The 25,310-nt window shown below is 36.4% G+C and overlaps 1 protein-coding gene across 2 annotated transcripts in view; it reads left to right on the forward strand.

Annotated features, from left to right (window-relative positions):
• Positions 1 to 3,218: 3,218 nt before the first annotated feature.
• LOC117305134 (nuclear receptor subfamily 1 group D member 1-like) overlaps positions 3,219 to 25,310 on the forward strand; it is a 29,145-nt gene continuing 7,053 nt past the window's right edge. The window contains exons 1-4 of one of the 2 annotated variants that reach the window (XM_033789906.1): positions 3,219 to 3,278; positions 4,144 to 4,262; positions 6,799 to 8,188; positions 21,011 to 21,150. In XM_033789906.1, the coding sequence (XP_033645797.1) occupies positions 8,065 to 8,188; positions 21,011 to 21,150 (264 nt within the window). In that variant the 5' untranslated portion in view covers positions 3,219 to 3,278; positions 4,144 to 4,262; positions 6,799 to 8,064. Of the gene's footprint in view, positions 3,279 to 4,143; positions 4,263 to 6,798; positions 8,189 to 21,010; positions 21,151 to 21,461; positions 21,489 to 25,310 lie in introns of those variants that run through there. The other variant, XM_033789907.1, reaches the window with a different exon arrangement.

Genomic DNA, 25,310 nt, shown 5'->3' on the forward strand with positions numbered 1-25,310 from the left:
ATCTGACACAGATGGTTTATATTTTTGGGTGAACTTTTTAAAAGCTCTTTTTGTACTTAAAGACAGTGGACACTATTGGTAATTGTCAAAGACCAGTCTTCTCATTTGGTGTATGTCAACATATGCATGAAATAACAAACCTGTGAAAATTTGAGCTCAATTGGTCGTTGAAGTTGCGAGATAATAATGAAAGAAAAAACACCCTTGTCACACGAAGTTGTGTGCGTTTAGATGGTTGATTTCGAGACCTCAAGTTCTAAACTTGAGGTCTCGAAATCAAACTACTCCACTTCAAAGGGAGCCGTTTCTCACAATGTTTTATACTACCAACCTCTCCCCATTACTCGTTACCTAATAAGGTTTTATGCTAATAATTATTTTGAGTAATTACCAATAGTGTCCACTGCCTTTAAGCTGCATTGTTTTGTTTTTACACTATTATGGTGTTCATGCACCTTTTTGTCAATAAGGCTTTGATTTCTATTTTGCTAACTTTTTACTGGTGTACTTTTCTGTGTAAATAGTCAAAGCTTCAATGAAACTTTTACAAATTAAGATATAAGTGTAAATAAGGTCATTCCAATGATGAACAACTTGATTCCGGTGCGCTACTTGCCAAACTTAGAACAATGATTTACTTACATAAAAAAAATTGATCTTAAAGATCTTTTGATACCACATAATCTGGGATGAAACTGACTAGAATTTGATAGTGAATGGGTTCAATTATTACGAGCATCCGGATCTAATGACCGCTACACACAGGTATCTTGAGTCATCTCCTGCATGTCTTATACGTTAACTCTCAACCCCCCCCCCCCTCCCTCCCCGAAGTCATACACACTCTCTACCACCTCCCAACCAAAGTCTTCAAACATAGTCCCACATACCATGCAGGAAAATACTTTTAAAGCACCTTGAGCGTCACTGAATGAGGGATATGCGCCCTATATAAGAAGCCAGTATTAATATTATAAATGCTACACACTTTCTACCCCCCCCCCCCCACATCAACGTCTTCAAACGTTTACAGGAAAATACTGTGTTTTAAAGCACCTTGAGCGTCACTAAGTGAGGGGTAACTTTCCATGGTAAAATATTTTGACTAAGCATTTTTTTGCACACTGACTGCTACTACTAATTAGTGAGAAAGTGATGAGTTTTGAGTAGCAACTGAGACATACATGAACTTTACTGCTGAGCATTTTTCTATGCTTTTCCGAAGGGAAATCAGTCATAAATATTTAAAAAAAAATATATATAAAAAAAGGAAGGGAAAAAAAAAGGAAGAAAAAAGAAAAAGGAAAAAAAAAACTTTATTTCTAAATAGACTGGTATCATAAACCAAGTGTTCTTTCACGATAAACTGATTAAAACATTTTTGAACGGTGTGTAGCCTATCTTTGTTCAGGGCAACAAATACCAGTATATTTGTTTACACTAACCATGGAGGTAATGCACTAACAATGGTGTGTTTATGTAGCCTGTTTTTTTAGTCCTTGGGTCAAATCGAGTCATCATGTTAAACATTTTAAAAATCAAGGCAAAAACACCAAAAAGGACAAATTTTAAATGAATTCATTTTATATATTATGATTGACTGAAGTTTGGTTTGGGCATGAATCTTTCAATCGATTTACATCAAGAATTTCATTGTTTAATCCCCATAACTGCATACAGAATACAAATATTTCTACTAAATTTTAGGCAAGCAATTAAGAAGAACAAAAATTGTTTTTGACGTAAAGACGCTGAATTTACTAAACACAAACACATTTTGTCCTTACTTTCGTATGCATTAACATTTGAGCCCTCTGATACCACTCTTGATAAAAATAGGTTTATCATTGATCAAAAAGCAAAAAAATGTAAAATAAATTTAATAATAATTACGACAAGAGACTAAGCGCATAATGCAACACATAAAACAACATGACATGATAAACAAAGCAATAATTACATTAAAAAAGCTTCAAACAATCGAGTCTTTAAAAGTCCTTTCCTTGAAAGTAAGGAGATAATCAGCTAGGAAAATGTGAAAGAGTCGTTCCATAATTATGCAATAATAATTATCAACGGCACTAACCCCCTCAAACATATCAGGGCTGTATGCTTCGTTTTTCAAAGGGCAAGTGCACCAAGGCATTTTCTCTTTGGCAAAGGGCACCCTATGAGGAAATTGTAAATTTCTACCAGAGCATTTCACGGGCACCAAGGCAATGACAAGGGGCAACGGAGGCAATCGCCTCTGTTGCCTCCGTGAAGTATCAGGCCTGACATATCTTATATCTGAATAATATTCAAAACCACAACTTCCTAGATTTTAGAACATGTAGAAAGGCCAACATTACGACAACATTAATTAAATTGCAGAAATTCATTCTTCACCTGTACACACAAATTCCCTGAAACATTAAAAAGTTAGGGGAAAATCTACCTATTAAAAGTTAATTTCAATGCGTAAATTTTATAAAAATTCCACTTAAAACACACCTTGTGGAAAGACGACATTTACACTTATTAAAATGTTGGGTAATAATTCCAAAAGGAGGCCAAACGAGTTGGGAAAAAATCATCAAAAATGACCCATATTTGGTTTGACCGATTTGTTATTATAATTAGGGTGACACATTCTGGTGAAAAGGCAAGTTCTATGGCACGACTGGTCACCGCATGGACGGTCGAATCTTTGCGGTTTGACCGTACTGACCACCCCATTGAATAAACCACATGAAAAAAACATAAAATTAGCAGTAATTTTCCACAAAACCAAGCATGGTTCTTACCTGACACCGCTAACGCCATGTTAAACATTCAAAACGTGTTCACACAGTCTTCACTCGAGTAGAATTTCGACAGTTTTTCTCTCCTTTTTCCCCGGCTACTACAGTCCTCCGGAGAAAAACTTTGCAATGTTGGTCACCTCGTCAAACAAATCATTCGCTAGCTGAACCTTTCAACTCCTTTTGGCCGTGGCCGGAGTGGCTTTAGTTCAAGGACGATGGACAGGGTGGGATGGGCAGTGCTGCACTGCTTGACCACAGCGTGTGTGCAATACGCACAACACGGCAGAATTGCCACTATCGCCCTCTGCCACACGCTCAGCCTTCAGCTGAAAATGCTGAATTTCCCGAGGCGATTTCAAGTCCAAAATGAGAGCTGTCTGCAGATTTCCTTCCTCCTAAGTGACCACCGGTAGTTCAACTCTCAGGTCCAATGGTTTTCAAGGGATGGCATAATCATGGCAGCCGATGCATAGGAGAATTTCGCAATGATATGTAGGCTTTCAAATGTAGTTTAGAGCGTTGTCACAAATGAACATGGGACATGCATTTACTTACATAGCGCCTCCTGCGCTCTGTACATACTGTACACACGCACCGCAATCGAAGTTCATGTACAATTCACACGTTATCAAATTCGTAAAACTTCACAATTTTAAAGGGGATCCCACAATTGTCAAATTTTATTTTGATATATCCATTGGCAAATAAACCACCTTTAGGATAAGAATTATACACTGTTTGTTTTTATGAAAGCAATTGGTCATCTCGTTTCTTCTCACGTGGTCATTCTGAAAGGAAAGTAGACAGCGAAAACGTGTTCTTGTTTCTAAACACACCCCCACAATTATTGGAATCGTCTGAGATATAAACTTTAACCTACAACCTGTCAAGGGTTGTTACCTCCATGTTCACTCCATCGACCACAATTAATTTTAACAAATCTAAACAATTTCCCCCAACAAAAGTATACTTTTGAATATAAACTCAATCAAATGTCTCGTGCTGGAATTATCAAAGATTTGGAAAACATTAAAATTATGAAAGAGGATTTTTTATACCTTTTTCAGATTGGTTGTGCTTTTAATTTTCTAAAATAAATAATAAGCAAACTCCACTTTGTTATAGGGGTAGCAAATTTATAATTGATTGACAATTATATTAAAAATCGTACGTTCGTGAGAAAATCTACCTTTGAGCGACATATTTAATTAATATTGACATAAATTTTACAAAATTTAGTCCAACATTTTTCAAAAATGTGATTATAAGAACATTTAGTACAAAAGGTTGTTTTACCCTCATTTTTGTGGTTTTAAAACCCCCTACAACTATAATAAAATGTGACCATTTTGTCAAGGTTGTTGTGCTCAATGCGTGTTGTGCGTGTGTCGTGTGTGTGTGGACAAACAACACAGCTCTCCCGCACCAAGGACAAACTTGCCGTGAGTTGATCAACAAAACTAGCTTGAATTTTCGGTAAGTACCGTCAATTAGTTCATATATTTATACCCATGTATAGCTAGAGAAATTCTTATTTTCCTCATGTAACCCAAACGGATGTGTGTCACACATAGTGAACAATATTTGGCGTGATTATATTGCAAATTGTAATTAAAATATCGCGATTTTTGTGAATTTCATACCTTCACGTCCAATGTCATAGACAAAAATAATATTACAAACGAATTTGACTACTCGTGTCGTGAATGTTTGGTGGGGTGGGGAGTCGGTCTAAAATGTCAGTTCACCGGGTCGAATTGGGGATGGTGGGATAGTCACTAAACTTAGATGTTTGTATTTGTTAATTATTAACGATCTATATAGATGCAGTCTCGTGTTTATTGTCTGGACATTTATGGAATTATGTTGAGAAATAAATCATAATTGTTTTAATCCTGCCTTCACTACCTTCGCGTATGTGATTTCAGAGCAACCAACAAGCATGTTTGCACCATATTCTCTCACAAATAGATCCGAAATTCTGTTCGTTTATGATGATGATTTACCACATTATGTCTTATGATTATTTTAATTATTTAAATACCATGTTGTCATAATTGTTTGTGCAATTTGTACTATTCACATTCTGTCATGAATATTGTTAAACTTTCTTGAGAATGTTAGAAGAATGTTCTAAGACAGAGTGACATTAAATGAAGTTTCTTCAAAATAAAGAAAGTTACCGATGAGAAGCTACCTATCAAAATCTCCCTGACCAATCAAATGATCTGAAAAGTTTTAACCAATAAATGCCGCCCTATCAAAATTGTAGGGTCCTGAGACTCCTATCCTAGAGTACTAATGATAAACTTAAGTTTCCACACACTACTTTGTTGTTATTTTCCTGTTATTTTCCTCTCTTTTTAAAAAAATTGCCAGAAAATACAAACATCTTCAAATGTTTTTTTATTCAATATATCCCTTAAGCATCTTTGAATTAAAAAAAGATAGAGGAACAAAATTGTCTTAATTTGGACAAACAATTTACAGCTGAATGTGAAACAGTCAATTGTCAAATTTTTCAAATCTTATCTGCTAGTTGTTTGGTATGGTGGTGTGGCACAATCTGGTGTCAATAGTTTATTTTCAAGCTCTGAAGAATTTAAGTACTGAGTGAGAGATATGACCATGAGTTTACAATCTGCACTTGTTTATTTTTTGGACCACTTCTGTGTATTTTGATCTGTTAAAATACTAAGAAATCTGGTGAAGTATTTGTCACAAATGTTGTTGCATTTATTTGGTATGTCACATCTGTTTGGCCAATACAAGGTATTACCCACCCCAATCATTAAACTTCCGGAGAAAAAACATATACCTGGGAAAAATAAACTGACATCCAAGTCTTGAGAGAGTTTTCTACGAATGTCAAAGAGACTTGGCTTGAAATTGAGCAGTGTAATTTATGTAGTCTTTTCCGTTGAATTTGAACTTATTGCTAATTTATGAAACAATAGGGCCTATAAAATACAATAATATAAGAAATTCAAACTCAGTAGGTTATCATCATATACAAGTGATACTCTTCTCTTATTCCGGGGAAATCTGATTCAGAAATTATGTGATGTTTTCTCCTTTCCACTACAGTGTGTTGTCTGAAATTATTCACTTTTATTTAAACATTATTGTAACACACTTTAAGACTCTGTGGTTCATAGTGTAAAATTCCAGCCCTGTATTTTACTGCCAGTGTTTTCTGACAAACGTTGTGGCAGATGTGAGAACAGTTTTAGGCAATTCTGGTTTATAATTAATTTATGCAATATCTTGCAGAAGGAAATGGTGGGGAAAAACACGATGGGAAAATCTTAATCACCTCCCAGTTATTACACTCCAAGAGGGCGCTCTTTATAATTGGTGACCTTTCTTTATTTCACTGTCATGATGGTTTTGAATTACGACTTTAAAAAAACCTTTTCGAACAATGAACAAGAAACTTGCTCAATAATGAAAAAGTGGTGTAAGGGTCAAAAACAAATTATATTCTTTATCCCTGATGCAAAAAAAAAAAAAAAAAATGTACTTTTTATTAAAAATTCAAACACGTTTTTAGTTTGGGTTTTTTTGGGGGGGAGGAGGGAAATTGCGGTTTCCCTGGTCTTGGCCTTTGTGCTCTTCAATAGTTTTCCATAGACTTTAAGATTTTCCAATGGAAGTGTCATTCTCAGAGGCCTAATTTTCTTATTTTATTTTTAGTAGAAAAAAACACATTTAAAGGTTGTCAATGCAATGAATAGGGGCTGGGAGATTGTAACTATCATGAGGTACATGTATTAGGTCAGAACATACTGTTATTGAAGATGGTACACAAAAAACTTTAACTATAAGCCAAAACATTTCCTGAAACACTTGCCATTTGTGTAGCGTTGCTTTTAGGAAACGCATTGTTGATTCTAGCTACATCAGAATAAACAAAAACAACTACAATCACCTATTATGATAGTTTCGCTCTAGACAGCGAAATGACTTTGGTCTGTCGTTCTTAATATGCCTTCTTTTGTGAAATTCACAGGAAATAAGAATTTCCCGTCGTCAACCCTGAGATTGGTAGAGCTGTCTGACAGTGGTACATCAAGTCGCAACTACACCTATGGGAAAGAATGACAACTGTTGCTTAACAAACTGTCATCGTTGTGTCATCGTTAGTTCAACTCGGACATCGGGCGGTCGGCGGGTATAAACTGAGTCAAAACAAACCGGATATAAAAAGATGTGTTAACTCGAAGCAGGTGTTGTTGTACACTGAGACTGTTAGCACAAGACAGATCATCGGTTATGATTTCTTAATGACAAGGTGTCTGGAGTAATTAGAATGTTTCCACATTGATGTAACGATTATTGACAGAGATTAAGGGGTTCAGCTACTCATAGTAGAGACTCAAAAATCCTCTCAACCAAAATATCTTTTTCAGAGACGAGAGACAAAGTAATCATACTTTCACCATACTGTCATATTGGTTACAAGCATTTCATTCAGTCACTATTTAAAGATTAATGAAATGTTTTTCATTTGTATACAAATAAATCCAAATCTAAAATCTTAAAGAAAGAGCATAATTTGATTCTCAGTGATAATTTGTTATATAATCGATCCAAATCAAAGTTCGTATTTAATTGTTAACTGACATGAAAGCTGGATGTAGTTGAAAGCCAAAAAGTCAAATAACTTCAGTACTTTAGTTCCAAAGATTTGTTTTTACTACAATTAAAAGTACTTCATTAAAAGTAAATTAAGTCTTTTTTTCTACATAACAAATCAAAACTCTTTGGTATACCTTGATTTCTAAGCCGTTTTTTCTACTTTACAAATCAAAACTCTTTGGTATACCTTGATTTCTAAGCCGTTTTTTCTACTTTACAAGTCAGAACTCTTTGGTATTTTGTGATTTCTAATCTGTTTTGCTTTCACCTGTCACATTTGGATTTAATTAATAGTACTAAACGGAAGCCCACCACCCCGAAGCCTTCCATCCCGCCCTGTGAACTTCCACCATTTAAAAACACTCTCTCACCACCATAACACAGTACTTCCTACTGGTCACTGCACACCTCTCTCGTCTCATTCTGACCAATAAGAATGCTTGTTACTAAGCAAGTAGGATATCCAGGAAGCGCGATTTCCAAGCCCTAAGGTGTCCAGACCCAATGAGGTGAAGTGATTCAAAGGAGCAGACGCAGCCCTTAAGACACCAGAACTTAATTTGATTCAGCTCATCTCGGTATGTCATGTGAGAGACTAATCTACCTTTGAAAGCTTTTACCTAACGACGAGTTCACCATGGAGACACCTCCGACTGCATTTGTATTCCCAGAGAATCCGAGAGATGTCTTGTGTGCTGAATCCGACCCTAACGCATCATCGTTTAAAATAGAGGACAACGAAGACCCAACTGGAAGTCAAGGTGAGACACTTTAAGATTAAGTCATAGGAGATAATCCTCCAGAATCCAAGCCCTTGTTTTATTTTAGAGTTTGCCGTATTCGATGATGTTAAGTCAATAATTTGAGCAGACCATCATGAATGGCAAACCTTACCCTATAGTTTGGCGTTTTATACACTTTTAAAGATCTGTATACTTGTACTTTCCTCAAGCCATGATATTGGTTTTGGTAAATTTTGTACTCCCCCCTGTAAACACAAGACTGAGGTTTTAGAATGTCTCTGTTTGAGAGTTTAAGAGACAGCTTTCCAATGCTATAAACAAAAATTGTATAACATGTAAAAAACTTAATTTAAAAATTAAGTTGTTCAAAATTTTAACAAAGCTGTGATTTCATGATAACTGATGACCTTATTATGATGTCATTGTATTCCTATTGAGGTACATGTATCATTGCTCTCACAGGTTCAAACTACTAATTATGCCATAAATGTTTCTGATAAGAAAAATGAGCAATCAAATGTCATCAGATAATAAATAATTTGAACATTTCTAGTGTGCTATGTCTGTCAGTGATAACACTCCTGGCCAAAAAACAAGAACTCTGCTATAAACAAAGACAACCAAAGTTCGAAAACTACGGTTAGATATAAGATTAGATTTTAAATAGATAGGCCTATAAACTTTGCTCTGATAACTGAAGAAATAGCTTCATTTATTAAGGACACTTTGCTACGTTGAGATCACTGGCATTTAAGAGCTATTTTCTACAGATTATTTCTTAATTTCAACTTTAAAGGTGCAGTGAAACGGTTTCAAATGCTTTTCAAAGACCAACTCGACCGATCCAAGGCGGCGTGTTCCTTTAAAGATAGGCAGTAAACTATTTTTCAAATTCACTGGATCTGTTTATTTCAAGAACAGATTTCTGATTGAGCTTCTGCTACTAGGAAACAAATGAGTGGAGGTTGGGGTTGGGGGGGGATAGAACAAAGGTGCACATGGGTACCTTGTGACTTAACATGGGACCATCTGATGGGACCTTCTGGGTCGCAGTCACTTCTTGTGACTTGACATGGGACCATATGGTTGCAGTCGCACATTGTGGCTTGACCTGGGACCATCCATGTCGAGATGGTCCCAACAAGTCACTCATGTATCATGTGCAACTTGGAGCAAGTACGAGTGTGCACCAAGGCTTTAAAACTAAAGATTGACTATTTTGACTCAAACCCAGGCTGGTTGACCATTGATCGACTACTGTGGTGGACCATTTGATACTAGCCTTGAGCCCATGGTTTATTCACTGGTCCCAAACAAAAGCCTGTTCCATTCTAACACGAAGTCGATGGTTTGACTAGGCTTCTAAACGAGTAGTTCGAGTGAGTGAGTCACTGCGCATGTACGTTGCCGGTCAGTAGTCGACTACGCGGTAAATGTGCGCACTCGAACTAAGCTCTTGTTAGTGTGTTACTAAGGTTACAGTTAAAGACTAAGAATATTATTTTCTATTGAATTATCATTTAATATTATTCAATCATAAATAGGGCTATTTGAAAATGCAGCTTGGGTTTGGTTTGCACTTTGGATTCGGGGTGATAACAGTATTTCTTTTGTCAGTACGAACCATTCCAAGAAATAATGTATTATAGTGACGCATGGTCACTGGTAGTAGTAGCTATGATTTTTGATACTTCAAAGCTCGTTTCAGATCATTTTTGTTTTTGACCTTCGGTGGTGATGTGCAGCAATACAAACCGAAGAATTTGAAGGTAGGAAAAATGTTCTCAATGGATGGGTTAATAACAGAATGGTTAATATTGAGAACATTTATTGTAGTAAACTTGAGCACAAAAATAGTTATTGGCCTGACGTTTAAAGGTGAGAGACTTTCTCAAAGGCCAAAAGAAAATTTGTAGATACACCCAACTCTTTTAGAAGTTCTAAGTATTAGCTCTAAAAAACCTGGTGTAATCTCAATGTTTCAAACAGTCATCCCTGGGAGAAACAAGTGGAAAACAGTTGTCTGCTGGCCAAATGTAAGTTAAAACACTTTAAGACCAGTCAAAATATGGACCAGTGGAAAAATTGTGTTTTTTAGTGAAACTACTTTTTTTTTAATGATACTTGTAAATGGGGTATATTCGCTGTTTGGTATCAAAAAACATTGTAAGTAAAAAAAAAAAAAAAAAAAATATGCCAAGTTGTCCAACTGGAACAAGATCTCAGTTTTTAAGTATAATTATTCAATCCCCAAGTATTGCCATAATGAATGTATAATTCAACTTTAGCAATGGCAGAAGAAGCGCGATCAGCAGGATCAAATATAACAGAAATGTAAAGTTAATGTTGGATATCAAGTAAATAAATAAAAATAAAATACATGTAATTAAAACAAGGTGTCTCTCTCTCAGTGTAAGGTTATTGAAAAAGTTAAGCACAGGCCTGTATGCTTCGTTTTTGAAAGGGCAAGGGCACCAAGGCATTTTCTCCTTGGTAAAAGGCACCCTATGAGGAAATTGTTAATTTCTACTGGAGCATTTCAAGAGCACCAAGGCATGATCAGGGGACGTGGAGGCAATCGCCTCCGTTGTCTCCATGAAGTATCAGTTTCTACTGGAGCATTTCAAGGGCACCAAGGCATGATCAGGGGACGTGGAGGCAATCGCCTCCGTTGTCTCCATGAAGTATCAGTTTCTACTGGAGCATTTCAAGGGCACCAAGGCATGATCAGGGGACGTGGAGGCAATCTCCTCCGTTGCCTCCATGAAGTATCAGTTTCTACTGGAGCATTTCAAGGGCACCAAGGCATGATCAGGGGACGTGGAGGCAATCACCTCCATTGCCTCTGTGGCCCAGTGTAAGCAATCAGCTGATGAATTTACCTGTTGTGAAAAGTGTTAGAATTTCCGTCGTGTATAAATAAAAGTACAATATCAAAGTGTGAATAGAGACCCTAGGCACCACTGAAATATTTTCAATACAATTAACTCCAGAACGTGTGATTTACAACGATTATTTATTATGAATTCAATTCAATACACCCCTCATACTTGTCACCATAAATTCAGTCAATTTGAGTTAAAGTTGAAAACAAAATTGTGAAGCTGCTGCACTGAAGTAGGATTTGCCAGCATTTAAGCCTTCTAACGGCATGAATGACCTCAGCATTACAAAACTGAACAAGGAGTCAGCCGAGTGGAATAAAAAGCTTCAAAAGGAAACTGAATGGAGGGAAAAAATTACATAAAAAAGGGAAATAATTAAAAAGAAATATATAGAATCCACCTCTGCTCCAGATTTTTACAGGCTGATGATTCCTTTGTGAGACTTTAGCTCGTCAGTCATAGCTTTCTAAAATTGACGAAAAACATCACATTGTCAGGAAATGTAAAGCCATCGAATTGCTTGATTCATATCAAAGGGCACTGTAAGGTTAACAAAAGTTCAGTGCTTTTTGCAAATAGAACAGGAATAACCATCAGTTACAGGAAAAATAACTCTGTCTCTTTGCCTTTGGCGTCCAGAAAGTTTACCCCAGGGGTGTCTTTCTGTCTGAATGATTCACTTCATGAAAATCCTGGTCCCATGTCAAAATACTTCCCCACATCATTCAGCCAACCCTTATTTCTCACTCATCCTATTCCTATCTCTTCATAACATCAGCAAATGTAAAAAATTCTCCCATGTCTTCATTCCACAGCTGTCCATAGCTCACCCCACTTCTCATCCCATTTCCCCCACCCCTTTACTAACTCTACCATCACCCCTAATCATCTTAGTACCTCTCCACATGACATCAACCAGGTGAATGCCCTACCCATCCCCCACTTTACCCCCCCACCCCCACTCACCCCTCCATCACCTCTAATCATCTCAGTACATGTCCTCTCATCTCCCCCCCCCCCACTTACCCCTCCATCACAACTAATGATCTTAGTACCTGTCCTCTCTTACCTGACATCAGCCAGTTGAAGGCCCCTCCCATCCTCCGCTTTACCCCTCTACCCCCTTCGCCCCTCACCCCCCCCCCCCTCCCACTCCCCACTAACCCCTCCATCACCCCTAATCATCTTACCTCACTCTACTTAACATCATTCATAGGTTAACTCCTTAGGGATGTCCCAATTTCTTGTCCAAACATAATCTTAACAATGACATCCTGTATTAGCAGACACTTCACACCTTTTCTTGTAAACATTTGCCCTATCTGTCAGACTGTGGTACCAATCATAAACAAGGCGTCGCCACAACTTTCAGAAAAGCGGACATTACAATTTGTTATCACAATGTGCTAAATGCTACCCTCCTAAAGGTATTTATCAAACATTTCAGTAAAGGAGCTTACAACACCTGTTATTTAACTATTAATTAATATAAATAACAAACTCCTACATCTCGCCCACTAGATCAGAAAGAGGTTTTCTTGGCAAACCCCCTAGTCTAATTACACAAAGGTAGCCAAGTATTATGAATTGTACAATTGAAACTATTTCTATTCTAAGGTGAAAAATATAATTATTTATGGCTCAGAAAAAAGTAAGACAATCTAAACTAATTTTTTTTGTATATCAAGTAATAAACCATGAGGGAAACTGACTGGGTCAATTTTTGCACCTATAGCCAGGGATCACACCCAAGTTTACGATACAAGCTAAACCCGCGTTATCAGAGGGATCACCATAAGGGGATGCAACTTTTTTATTTACCAACATTGTGGAATTTATGGGGGCTATAGGTATCAGTGATGGATCAAGTGTGAATGTAAGGGCAGTACAGGCGTGAATTCCATCTAAGGAGAGCAAGGCCGTTTTCAGTTTGCAAAGAGCACTTCCATTGGAAAATGTTTAAGTCTATGGGGAACTTCTGAAGGGGCACCAAGGCCAAGACCAGGGGCAACGGAGGCAATGGCCTCCACGACCTCTGTGTAGTTCCATACCTGGGAGAAGTTTGTGAATGGGTTGGTCTTAAACTCTATTGGAAACTTAGGGGCACCAAGGCCAAGACCAGGGGCAACAGAGGCATGGCCTTCGTGTAATTACAGGCCCTGGAAAAGATTGTGAATGGGTTTTGGGAAAGGAGAGCTACATTGCATCATAAAAAAGAAACGTAGGAATTGTAATCCTCTCTGTCAGTCAATTGAAGTAGCGGAAACTGTACAGCCAGAATCCTCCATGTAACGGGAAATAAGAATTCTTTAAGACAACATTAAGAAGGATGTATCGTTCTACACTTATTAAAACAAGCAGAAGTTTGCTTCAACACGTCTTACATCCTGTCTTGAAGACATATCCACCTTAACACCGTTATGGGTTTCTATCCGAAACAAGGGAGGGATCCCGAGTAATATTTGTTTAAATTACTAGAGGTGTTGGGTTGATATTCCCCTTGGCCGGCCGCAGCTAGATCGGACATCCTCTATTGAAGGATGGAGGTTAGGAATGACGATGCAGATAGACTCTAAACTGTTTTGTCTGGGGTTACTGTCTTCCTTCCCTTTGGGTTTGCGGAAAACTAAAAGAGAAGGTTGACATTTTGTAATCTCTCTTGAAGTTATTTGCAATAAAAACCTTTGCTTAGAAGCCTATAGCAGCGTTTGATAGTATAAAGCATTTTTGTGAAACATTTCACTTCTAAGTAATATGGTTATGTAAAAAGATCTCACAACAAATAAATCTCAAATTTTCACAGGTTTGATTTTTCGAGTACACAAAACATGAACACTGTCTGTGACTATTTTCTCGGCTTCACCAATCCTGTTTATTAATACTTCAATTTTTCAAATCAAATCAAATGCTTTTTTTTATTTTATGTCCCTGATCCCAGCACTCAGGCCAACTTTACCTTTTATAAAGCATATTGTATGGCAGGATATTTGGTCCAGTTTACAATGTTTGTTTTGTCTGGGAGGTGGTGGGGAGGCTAAAGTTTGCCAAGTTTGAGTTTCAAGGCTAAAGAATTTCAACCAGCATCAAGTTTCCTTCTTGCAGACCATTTGTATAAGTGGCATTTTTTAAAGCCTTTAGACTAAATTCCCAAAGGTGACCGCCTTGTGTTTGTCAAAAAATTCAACAGCACAACATTCCGCGATAAAAGAGTTTTGGGGATAAAAAGTTATTTCAGTTGCTTTTATGCACAATCCATATATTCATGTTTTGGCCAATAATATTAGAGGTAGGGTTACTTAGTGTATATCTTTGGTACTTACACTTAAAATGAAGGACCATCAAAACTAACTTGTAATGCAGCTGTATATAATTTAGAGAAACAATTTCTTTCTAAGAAAAAATAATGTGGTTTCAGGGAAAGGGATTTTAAAAAAATGTCAATCTAAGAAACATTTCATGCATGAAACACGAACTCAGATTGTTTATTTCCAGTTAGTCTTCCTGCATGGACATAACCGCTCTCGATTGTTGGCGATATCTCAAAAATGCTACCACCTTTAAAGATGTCAAACAATTGAACGGTTCCAAAAAACAAATGTGTTCTTTGCCTTAAAGCTTTTAAAACCTCTCCCTGATTATTGTAACTCCTAAGATTTATTTGAAGAAGTTGTTGCCGATATATAAATAAGCTACCACCTTTTAACAATTGAACAGTTAAAAAAAAAAACGTTACGCTATTAAAACCCTTCCAAGGTGTGCTAATTATTGTAATTCCTTATATTTATTTGAAGAAGTTGACCAAGAAGCTTGAGGGTCTGTGAAATATCGCTATTAGTCACCCACAAGAAGGAAGATATCTTTAATGACTGATACATAAAACATGTGTATACTGTATTTATTCCTGTCAATTACCCCCTGAATTGGATCTTTGAGTTGGGTAGCTGTGGTCTATTTCTTATCTCCTTGGCTAGAGACAGAGTGAGTTACTTGGTCATCGGCCTCTCTTCATGGGCAATTAATTCAATATCTAAGATAGATGTGTGCAGTGCATGACAAATTTGGTTATTTAACCTATATAGCCCCTGTGTGAGGGAACAATGACCTGGTATAAAGCTGACGCTGTGATCAAATAATAAGCAATATGGTCAAATATAGTTCACTTATTACAATAAATATGGACGGATTAAATGTATCGAGGAAAAATAGTCTTTCAATGGGGGAAATTTACTACAAATTACACAATCAAGTTCCCTTTGAAATTTAAAAAAATAACATTTATCTACTAGAAATAAAATTTGTGAAATTGATGAGATTACAAAAACATAGCATGGGAAAATAAACAGCGTATGTTCGGGGGAAACAAACACATGTTAACTAATAATCAGGAATAATTTTAATGTAGTGTACGTGTAATCAGCTCGTCTATCATTTATCATGGAATAAGTACAGCATTGGTGAAAATAATCTCACAATATTCAACGTAAAACACGAGTAACATGTTGAGAATAGATTATGATGATGATATTTAATACATTAACCAAAATACACTTATGGTAAACTGTTTCTGATAATAATTTGTTTGGTGTTATCAAAATGAAATTAAAAACTGACAATAGTGTCTTGTTTGGTTTCAGATAAGTCTGATCAACTGGAAAAAACGATAAAAGAAAACTCCAAACAGATGCTGCTCATTTTTCTTAAAACTGCAGTAATTTAATAAAACTCTGGTACTGAAACACAAAATTTATTATCAGAAATAAAAATGTGTCAGCCTTGGATGCTCTCTCTATAGTTATATTAATTTCATTTTTAAAATATAATTCTTAGGTTTGATTAATGTGATTAGGAAACTTTTTATTGAACATTTTAACAATTTTATTTAAGTGACTCAAAGGGCTTTATGTTTTTATAATTTCCATTTCCTTTTGACAATAGTGTTTTGCAGCAGATGTAGTGTAGTTTTTAAAATAAGAAGAAAATTAAAAAGGTTTCAATTAGATTAAAGCATACCCTCTTCTTGAAGTACAATAAACATCTTTAGAAATCTCACTCCATTCTTTGTGATGTTTGACGGAATAGCTAGAGGAAAATTCACCCACTTCGATGATCTTACACTTCTTGCGCAAATATGTCTGTTATTACGCATATCCCGACAGAATCACAAATGTTATTCTAAGTTATTGACATTACGTTATTAAATCATTTTTGCCCGCACATTATTTGTGCAATTGATTTTCGTTCCGCTGATTATTTCTCGAGATGTATTTAATCAGGAAGATCTTGGTTCAACCTTTACCGTCTACCACTGCCTCGGGCACCACGACCCAGAAAACAAAAAACTGCAAATTATTCTCAGGCCACGTCTAAATAAAAACTGTTTCCTTTTCATATGTAATCGTTACATTTATTCATTTATTGTTATTTGGATGGTTGATGAACAACTTATATTGAGAGGCACAAACAACAAAGTTTGTTGTGTTTGTTGTGATGGAAGCATTGTTCTTTGTTTTCCCCCAAGTGCCATGTATAAAGCTGTTGCAAAAGTACTTTGCAAATTCTTCATCGAAGCAAAAAATAGCAGTGAACCAGTCACAAGCAAATTTGCTTGTGACTGGTTCAGACCTTGTATTTATACAAGGTCTTTCATCTGCTAACCTATTTCTCACGGCCATTTTTATTCTATTGTCATTGTGAAATCAGTGGTTAGCTTGGTAGGATTCGAACCCGACCTTGTTTTTTTTTTTTAGGTGCTAGCTTGTTTCAATTGAAAGCTCTATTTCTCATTTATTTGACGAGCAAATAAACCCACTTTCGAGCAGACAGAAGACAGGAAGTTCTAGTTTGAGCATGAAGTGTCACATAAAACATCTGAGTTTACCGATGCACTTGTTCTGATCCGTAGACTTTACAAACACGCTTTCAACACTTGAAAGCATCGATAGGAAACAACAAGAATCTAACTCTATAGAACAGGTGTAACTAGCTGTCTGAACTAAATGTACTCTGCATTTGTTGGTCGTATTGTCATGGTATCTGCACCCTGCTCTTTTGGTTTCAGGAAGGAATCAAGTTGTTCTCCTGGTGAGCACAGCTTGGTGCAGGGGAGGAAGAAATAGAAGATTAAATGGATTACTGAACTTTCTTTTTTGTTGTTAGATTTATTTTGTTGTTGATGTAATTTTTCCCCTAAAGATAGGATTTGATATTCCTCTTAAACTAGTCTAGATTGTAGGATGGAGGGAAACTTGCACCAGACAAGGAGTCTCAAAGAGATGATGCATGAGGGGATGTTGGAGGTAGGAATTGATATTCCTCTTAACACAATCTAGATTGTAGGATGGAGGGAAACATGCACCAGACAAGGAGTCCCAAAGAGATGGTGCATGGGGGGGGGGGGGGTGGTGTTGGAGTAAGGAATTGATATTCCTCTTAACACAGTCTAGATTGTATGATGGAGGGCAACATGCATCAGGGAGTTCACCGTATCTTATTTACATCTCTCCTTTTTCAACTTGAACAGAATCTATTTATGGAACCAAATAAGGTCATAAGATATTACACCCATACGTAACACATTCTATCTAAGTGTGATTGATTTCTCAAAAACCTTTACAAAACATGAAAGAAAGATTATGTACATAAATCAATATGCGCCTTAACATCACAAGACAACTGGATTCTCACCGTCATCACTTATTACTGTTTTCGCAAATAAATAGATTCAACTGTGTATTGTTTATTCTTTTGATGTAGGCTACTCCTCATCAATTCCTGTTTTCATGTCTGTTTTTTAGGTTTTTCTAACCCCACTTGGTAATTTTTTACTACTTGTAAATCTGTTTGTAAATATCACATTCAATTTGGCCCAGGGGCCACGAAATGGGATGTAAATAAAATGATATGAACATTTTGTTCACTGATTCTCTGTTGATTTTCTGCCAATGTTCTGACGAACGCAACACATGTGTCTTAAGGAACAACAGTCTCACAGTCTAAGAAACCTCATTGACTTCAACTTAGTTTGACCTCACAGTAAGTTCAGACGAAGCATACCGTACATTCCTGTGGCTTCATACCAGGCCCTAGTTTCTTCATTCAAAGAACACTCTAACCTAAATACATAAAAATGAGTCCAAAATAATGGCTTATTTGTCTGAGGACTTCTGACAACTGCAAAGGAAATTGACTGTTTCTTTATCTGATAGACTCCTAATCTAGGTTGGGGACATCAAAGTCATTTGTCAATGTCAAAGATTCTTCCGTGTTACTCTATTTTTAACACTTTGTCTTTTAATCATTTCCCTTCACTGATAATAGACCCCCTACAAAAAGTAACTTCTAAACTATGGTTCCTGTAAACAACTTTTACAAAAGAGCAGCAATTTTGTTTTGGACATTTATATTTCAAGCTTTAAAGGCAGTGGACACTATTGGTAATTACTCAAAATAATTATTAGCATAAAACCTTTCTTGGTGACGAGTAATGGGGAGAGGTTGATGGTATTAAAACATTGTGAGAAACGGCTCCCTCTGAAGTGCCATAGTTTTCGAGAAAGAAGTAAATTTCAGATTTAGAATTTGAGGTCTCGAAATCAACCATCTAAACGGGCGGAGAAACCAGTACTTCCTCCTTTAGTCTACAATCAACGTCTAATCAACCCTCTCTTCAACTAACATATAAGAGAATGACAGTGTTTTCTGTTGTGGATGTAGATATTTTCTCAGTCCAAAACAAACCATCACTCTAAGATCGTCAATCCATCTCGACAGTTCTTTAATAAGCTGAAACGGAACGCTTGAGGCGTTTTTTGTTTCATCATCTTACCTTTGTTGTTTTTTTATTATAAAAGGTGATCATCTGTTTTCATTTATTGGATCACGTTATTTAAGCTTAAAATTGCCGAAAGCAGTCAAGAAAGAACGTCACAGAGCTTAGAACCGTGGGATAACTAATACTGATTGTGAAATATACTCTGTTTAGGAAAAAACAACAACACAAGTCTATGAAATTTCTGCGGTGCTTTTTTGTGGCTGTAATGAATAAAGATTTCAGTCTTTGGCCAGTGATAGACAAATGGCCAATTCAATCTACCAATTCAAATGACCACAAACACACCCCAGGAAGCGACATTTGAAAGGATTTTTTGTAAATTTCTAAAAACAGAAAAAGACCTTAGAATTTCCATTGATAAATTCAGAATGTGAAACACTATTATTTCAATACAATGTACATGTACCTGCTGTCTCTAAATAATGTGGTCCATATGTGGTTGAGTGAATGTCAAAAATGAGTTATTAGAAGGAACTTGTTATGAAGTTATTCAAAACAAAAATCCGGAGAGGAGGGGAATATAGAAAGGCCCCCCCAAAAAAATACAATAAATTAAATTCTCTTGTTGTCGAAGTCACAATGAGGCTGAAAACATGAATAGCCTGGTCCCTGTTTTAAAGATTGAGATTCTGTATTCGAACCCTGTTGTATCAAACAGGGTGTGTGACCAAGATGTCAGCCGATTGATAATAGGTGTATAGTATTCATTTAGTGCTTACGAAGACTCGTCATAAAGCCACTACAGTTACTCAACTCAGTATAATGAAATAATAAATTCATTTGCCTGAGGCAGTTAAAATGAAGCTGTAGAGGACTACACAATGCTTGAATGGTAGAAGGTTGAGCATGGCTAACCATTGCATACTACCATATTATTATTAAAATGTACACCAAGGCTGTGTAATACTACAGAGACTACTTATCAATTTCTGAAACTGTGATATCAACATTTTTTATAATAAAAGAAAATGCAAAAAATAGTTAATGCATGGCCTGACATTTTGCTCTAATCAGAGTATTCCAATTGCGGATTATACTTCCTGTGTGGATATAATATCTCTAACACTCTACCACCTTTTCAACTTAAATGTTACAGGGTAGTTTGATTGTATATAATATCAATATTTTTATAGGATTAAAATAATTGAACAGTTTCGAAAACTAAAGGTAAACTTTGCCTTTAAATTTATTGGATAAAACTTATGTTATGTCACAGGTTTTCAAGGACTAATTTTGTTGTGTCTGTTTTTTTCTTTGTTTTGTTTTGTTTGTTGTTGGTTTTTACTGCGCCTTGAACACCCAGCAGGGTGGATACGTGCGCATTACAAGTCTTATATTATTATCATTATTATTATAACATAAATCCTTTTGGAGAAAGAAATATCCATATTTAATGGAGTTTTCCCGATTGCTAATTCTACACAGAAATAAAAACATCCTAGTGGGTATTAGGTTACAAATATTAATCCGGAAAACCAACCTGTAATTGTTCCATGTTGACATATTATTAGGAATAAATATATTTCTATTGATATGAGTCATGAGCATAAATCCTTACAGATTATTTCTCTTCAAATATATTTGTAATTTCACTACCCTTTAATCATAACATAAAAAAAAAAAAAAAATAACCAACAGATTCAACATTTTGTATTTTAAGGAATTTAATATTTTAAAGCCCTCGCCCCCAGTTTTGGAAGACTGTCTCCAAAATATTGAGTGTGAATTTCTTATTAAATGTTTGTCCTTCAAATTGTAACTCTTTAACAACTCTCTGCTATTGACTTTTGTCTTTTTATCTTGCTTTGTTTTGTATTCAGTGCTTTGAGGCAGTTTTCCCGGCAATACTGCGCTTTATAAGTTTCTTTATAATTGTTTAACATCTATTAAATTGTTGCAGTACCCCGCTCCTAAAACATAGGATTCAAACTGCTCCTAGCTACCGAGTAATCTCGTTGGTCAATAGTTGGTAAGACTTAGAGTTGCAAAGGTCCTGGGTTCGATTCCCACCCTGGAGCCTGTGATTTTTTCCACAGAACTTGGGTAAGTATCGGTGTATATGGGTAACACCAAAACAGTATTTATTATTATTGATTTGAGGTGTCATTTTTGTTGTTGTCACAGATGATGGACTGACAGCCATGGAAGGAATGGAAAACAGCGGACGCTCAGGTCCGGACAATGATCTGTGTCTACCTTGTAAAGTGTGTGGAGATAAATCATCAGGATTTCATTATGGCGTCATGGCTTGTGAAGGTTGCAAGGTAGGAATGGTGGGGGGAGGATCGGGGAGGGGGTGGAGGAGGAATGGGTGCTATAGGAGAGGAGTGGAGGGGAAGAGGTTTCAGGGGTAGATGTGCTGCTGGGTTTAGGTTCTAGAAAGATAACTCATCGGGATTCCATTATGGCGTCATGGCTTGTGAAGGTTGCAAGGTAGGAATGGTGGGGGGAGGATCGGGGAGGGGGTGGAGGAGGAATGGGTGCTATAGGAGAGGAGTGGAGGGGAAGAGGTTTCAGGGGTAGATGTGCTGCTGGGTTTAGGTTCTAGAAAGATAACTCATCGGGATTCCATTATGGCGTCATGGCTTGTGAAGGTTGCAAGGTAGGAATGGTGGGGGGCGGTTATAATGTTCTTGTTATTAAGAGGTATTTTGGCCAATGCCAGCGATCTTGTTATAACGAGTGTCAACCATTATTACGTGCATACAGCATCATCACCACATAGTACATGCCCTAGCCATCAACTACATACATGACATACATCAACCATGTCACAAGCCTCACTGAGTGTTCAACACAACGGCCATTCACCTCAATATTCCCGTTCAATATGTCATGCCTCTAGAATGAGCCTCATGTTTCTTTAAGATCCTTGCATCATCCATCGAGCTATGGATCATCTTAAACGCCTCAGGACTAAGACTTTACAATATAAGCCGGCACAAACCCATGAATATAAATTGTAGTTATTGATTTTAAAGCAAGGATACTTTGCCACCTAAGAAATGTTGTCAAATATATACGCACTCCTTTTGGTTTTACAAACAAAGAGGTTTATTTCATCTTTAGTAAGGAAGAACAGTAATTTTTCTTTTCAGTAAGAACAGCATTTTCTTTGGGGGGGTGAGGGAAGGGTTCATTTTTTCTCATATAAACATAAAAGCTAGACAAAAAAAGTACAACAATTATGAAGCCTTCACTTGAAATTATGGAAGAATAATTTAATTTTTTAGGCCCCTATTTCGTAATTTTCCACCAAAGGAATCCACTTTAGTTTTTCTCATACAAACAAGAGTCAAACTCTGTACTTTTCTCACAAAAGAAATAAGCAATTCCCAGTCCTTGAACTTTTCTCTTGAAAGACACCTAGTAATTTTCCTCTGGTAAGGGGCACTTCTATGGGAAAACTGTAAGCTGACTATTTTTGAACCTTACGGATGGCACCAGCAGCAAAAGCACAGGGCACCAGCAGCAAAAGCACAGGGCACCACAGCAAGAGCACCGGGCACCACAGCAAGAGCACAGGGCACCACAGCAATTGATGTGGGTGTTGTTGGCTCGAGGCCTACCACACCAAACCGTAGACACATCAGCATAAAAATCTCATGAAAAAAAAAAAAAAAAAAATCCTGATAAACTTGAAAGTCAAACCTTGCCACTGGGCTTAATAAACATTTTTTAACTCCAACAATTGTTATCTTAATATCTGGTTTTCAAACACGTAGTTGATGTTGAGAGCTCATTCATTTCTCGATAGATCCCCTCAGGGTATTTATATACAGAGGAGGAAAAAACACGATTCATTTCAACCAAGTGTACTTTTTAAAGGGAACTTGATCAAGAATTTATATTTGATTTATGACTGAATATATCATGTATCTATAGATGGCTGTAAACACGGAGGTGAAAATATTAAACAGTCCAATTAAAAAACATATTGACAATTTTTATATATATAAGATTATGGGGTAAATTTCATGTAAGAGCGCTTTTCCCATTACAAAGTTTTAAGGCATACTATGTATGGATGTGAATTTTATGTAAGAGCGCTTTTCCCATTACAAAGTTTTAAGGCATACTATGTATGGATGTGAATTTTATGTCCCTATCTTGGCCTCTTTTTTTACACTTTCGTCCTGTTTTCACGGCAAAACAGCCAGTATAACTTTGTTGGAGTTTTGCCATTGAAGGACCGACTGTGCTAGCTACATGTATAGGCTCCATGCTCACAAAACAATTGCACTCTATTTTAGAAGGGAAATTGGTCACCAGTAAAGAGAAAAAAAAAAAGTTCTTTGAACTTATTTTCTAATCACACAATATTTTATGGTTTAACACACCATAGAGCAAGGACCAGTGTGAAATTACACACAGATTTTTATATCCACCTCTCAGATTTCATAGTTTTAAAACAACATTTCCCTGAAAAACAGCCCTCAACAAAACTGCCTATAATCATGAATAACTAGACCATAGACATTCCTAGCCTAGTAAATTATGAATAATAGTTTGCTTGTAGTTCATGGTAAACCAGAGGTTGTTATAATACCACAAAGCCTGGGGCAAGTTTATTATGCAAGCCCCACCAACTACTTGTTAAAAAAAAACTACAAAGTGACTGAAACAGGTGCATCTCATCTACGTGCTAAAAACCCAATCAGTGTTTCTCTGTTCAGAATGTACCTCTTCAGTCAACATGGTTAGCCTTGAACTTTTCAACCTGGTGCATTGTGGGTAATTGTCTTGAATGGGTACTAGCGAGGGCGAAGGGTAGGGTCTATAAATCTTGGCTACAATGAGGTCAAGACAAACATCATCATCATTCAAGGTTTATGGTTGAGGGTTATGAGTTTGGTATAAAAACAAAATCTGTATGAAAACAAAAACTCTTCAATAGTAATGAATTCCTGAGACAAGGGCCTGATTTAATAAACATATTAAGCAGAAAACACTGCTTAGCAAATCTATTTGCCAGGCCAAAAAATGGGTGGGGCACCATGTCACAACAAAGTAAACTTTATAAACTTTTTGCCCGGGTGCCCAGTTTCTATAAGGAATGTTTTTCTGTGCTTAGCAAGTTGTTATGCTTACAGGCTTTATGAAATTGGACCAAACTTGGTTAGCAAAGAAAAGACCTTGCTTAGCAGAATCAGGTTGCAACCATCATTCCATAAAGTTTCCCTTATTGCGAATGGTGCCCCTAATATTTTTTGCTTAGCAAAAAATAATTGCTTGCAGTTTTTGTTTGCTTAAATTGGGCACTGGTTGATAATTGAATTAGTTTCCCTTCATGAATCTTAGCTTCTTAAAGGAACAGTACAGAAGAAAACCCTAAGATCACAGATTTACATAATACTTACACAGTCTAAGGCCCAGTAAAAAAAGAAACATGTTTAGCGTCCCCGCCTGCTACCTTTTTAGAGGCCGCCTCCTTTTTTATTTATTTTTTTATTTTATTTTTTTATGCACATTTTTTTTATTTTTTTTTTATTTTTATGAAAAAGGTTATTTTAAATGATCTCAGCTAAAACAATTTGAATGTCTTGTCTGAATGTCTTGACCAAAATGTTTCATAAATTAATTTATGTATTGTGTGTTTGAGCATTAGAAAAAAACAATGGATATTTGACATTTTAAAAAGAATGGCACCATCTTGAAATATAAAATAAAAAGCCTCTCCCTCCTTATTTTGAGAAACCCGGACGCTAAACATGTTTCTCTTTACTCGGCCTAATGATGATGATAGTAGAAAATATCCCTTGAAATATTTCTGTCTGAAATGTCATGTTTGATGAGAAATAAATAAAACTAATTTCCCACTTGGAGTTCAATGCTCAGTAAGCGTTTTATTTCATTTTCTTTAAATCGATGTCATACAAAATGTGCAATCGGTTTTTCATTATTTTCTTGTGACCGAGATGGCCGATCAATCTCAAACTTCTACAGGTTTGTCAGTTTGTGTATGGTGGTTTACGTAAAGTACTTACTCCTTATATTCCCTTAAGACCTCCCAAGGGGCCTTATGACTTCAAGACATAAGATGTTCATTATCCACAGAAAAAAGGAAGTAACAATGGATCAAGAACTGGGTTTTTGTAGGGCGTTTACCAAAGTCACATCTTCAAATTATTAGAGAAACATGTTTTCAATTCTCAAGTGAATAATATTTTGAGGGATCGTTTGTCTGAAGATGAGTAGAGCACATTGTCCAGAAATAGTTTGGACACTTTATCTCAACCCACAGGTTCTTCTCAGGCTCTTAACCCCGGTTTTTCTCAGAACCAACACATCTTCAAAAAATATGTTTAAAGGCACTGCAGCCAATTTCATGAATCTCTAGGATTAATCCTATTAGGCAAGTGACTCGTCCTAACTTAGGATGGTTTCAATGCGTAAAGATTTAAATGTTTACTTCTGTTTACTG

Source organism: Asterias rubens, chromosome 22 (assembly GCF_902459465.1).
Source record: "Asterias rubens chromosome 22, eAstRub1.3, whole genome shotgun sequence".
Classification (NCBI taxonomy): Eukaryota; Metazoa; Echinodermata; class Asteroidea; order Forcipulatida; family Asteriidae; genus Asterias; species Asterias rubens.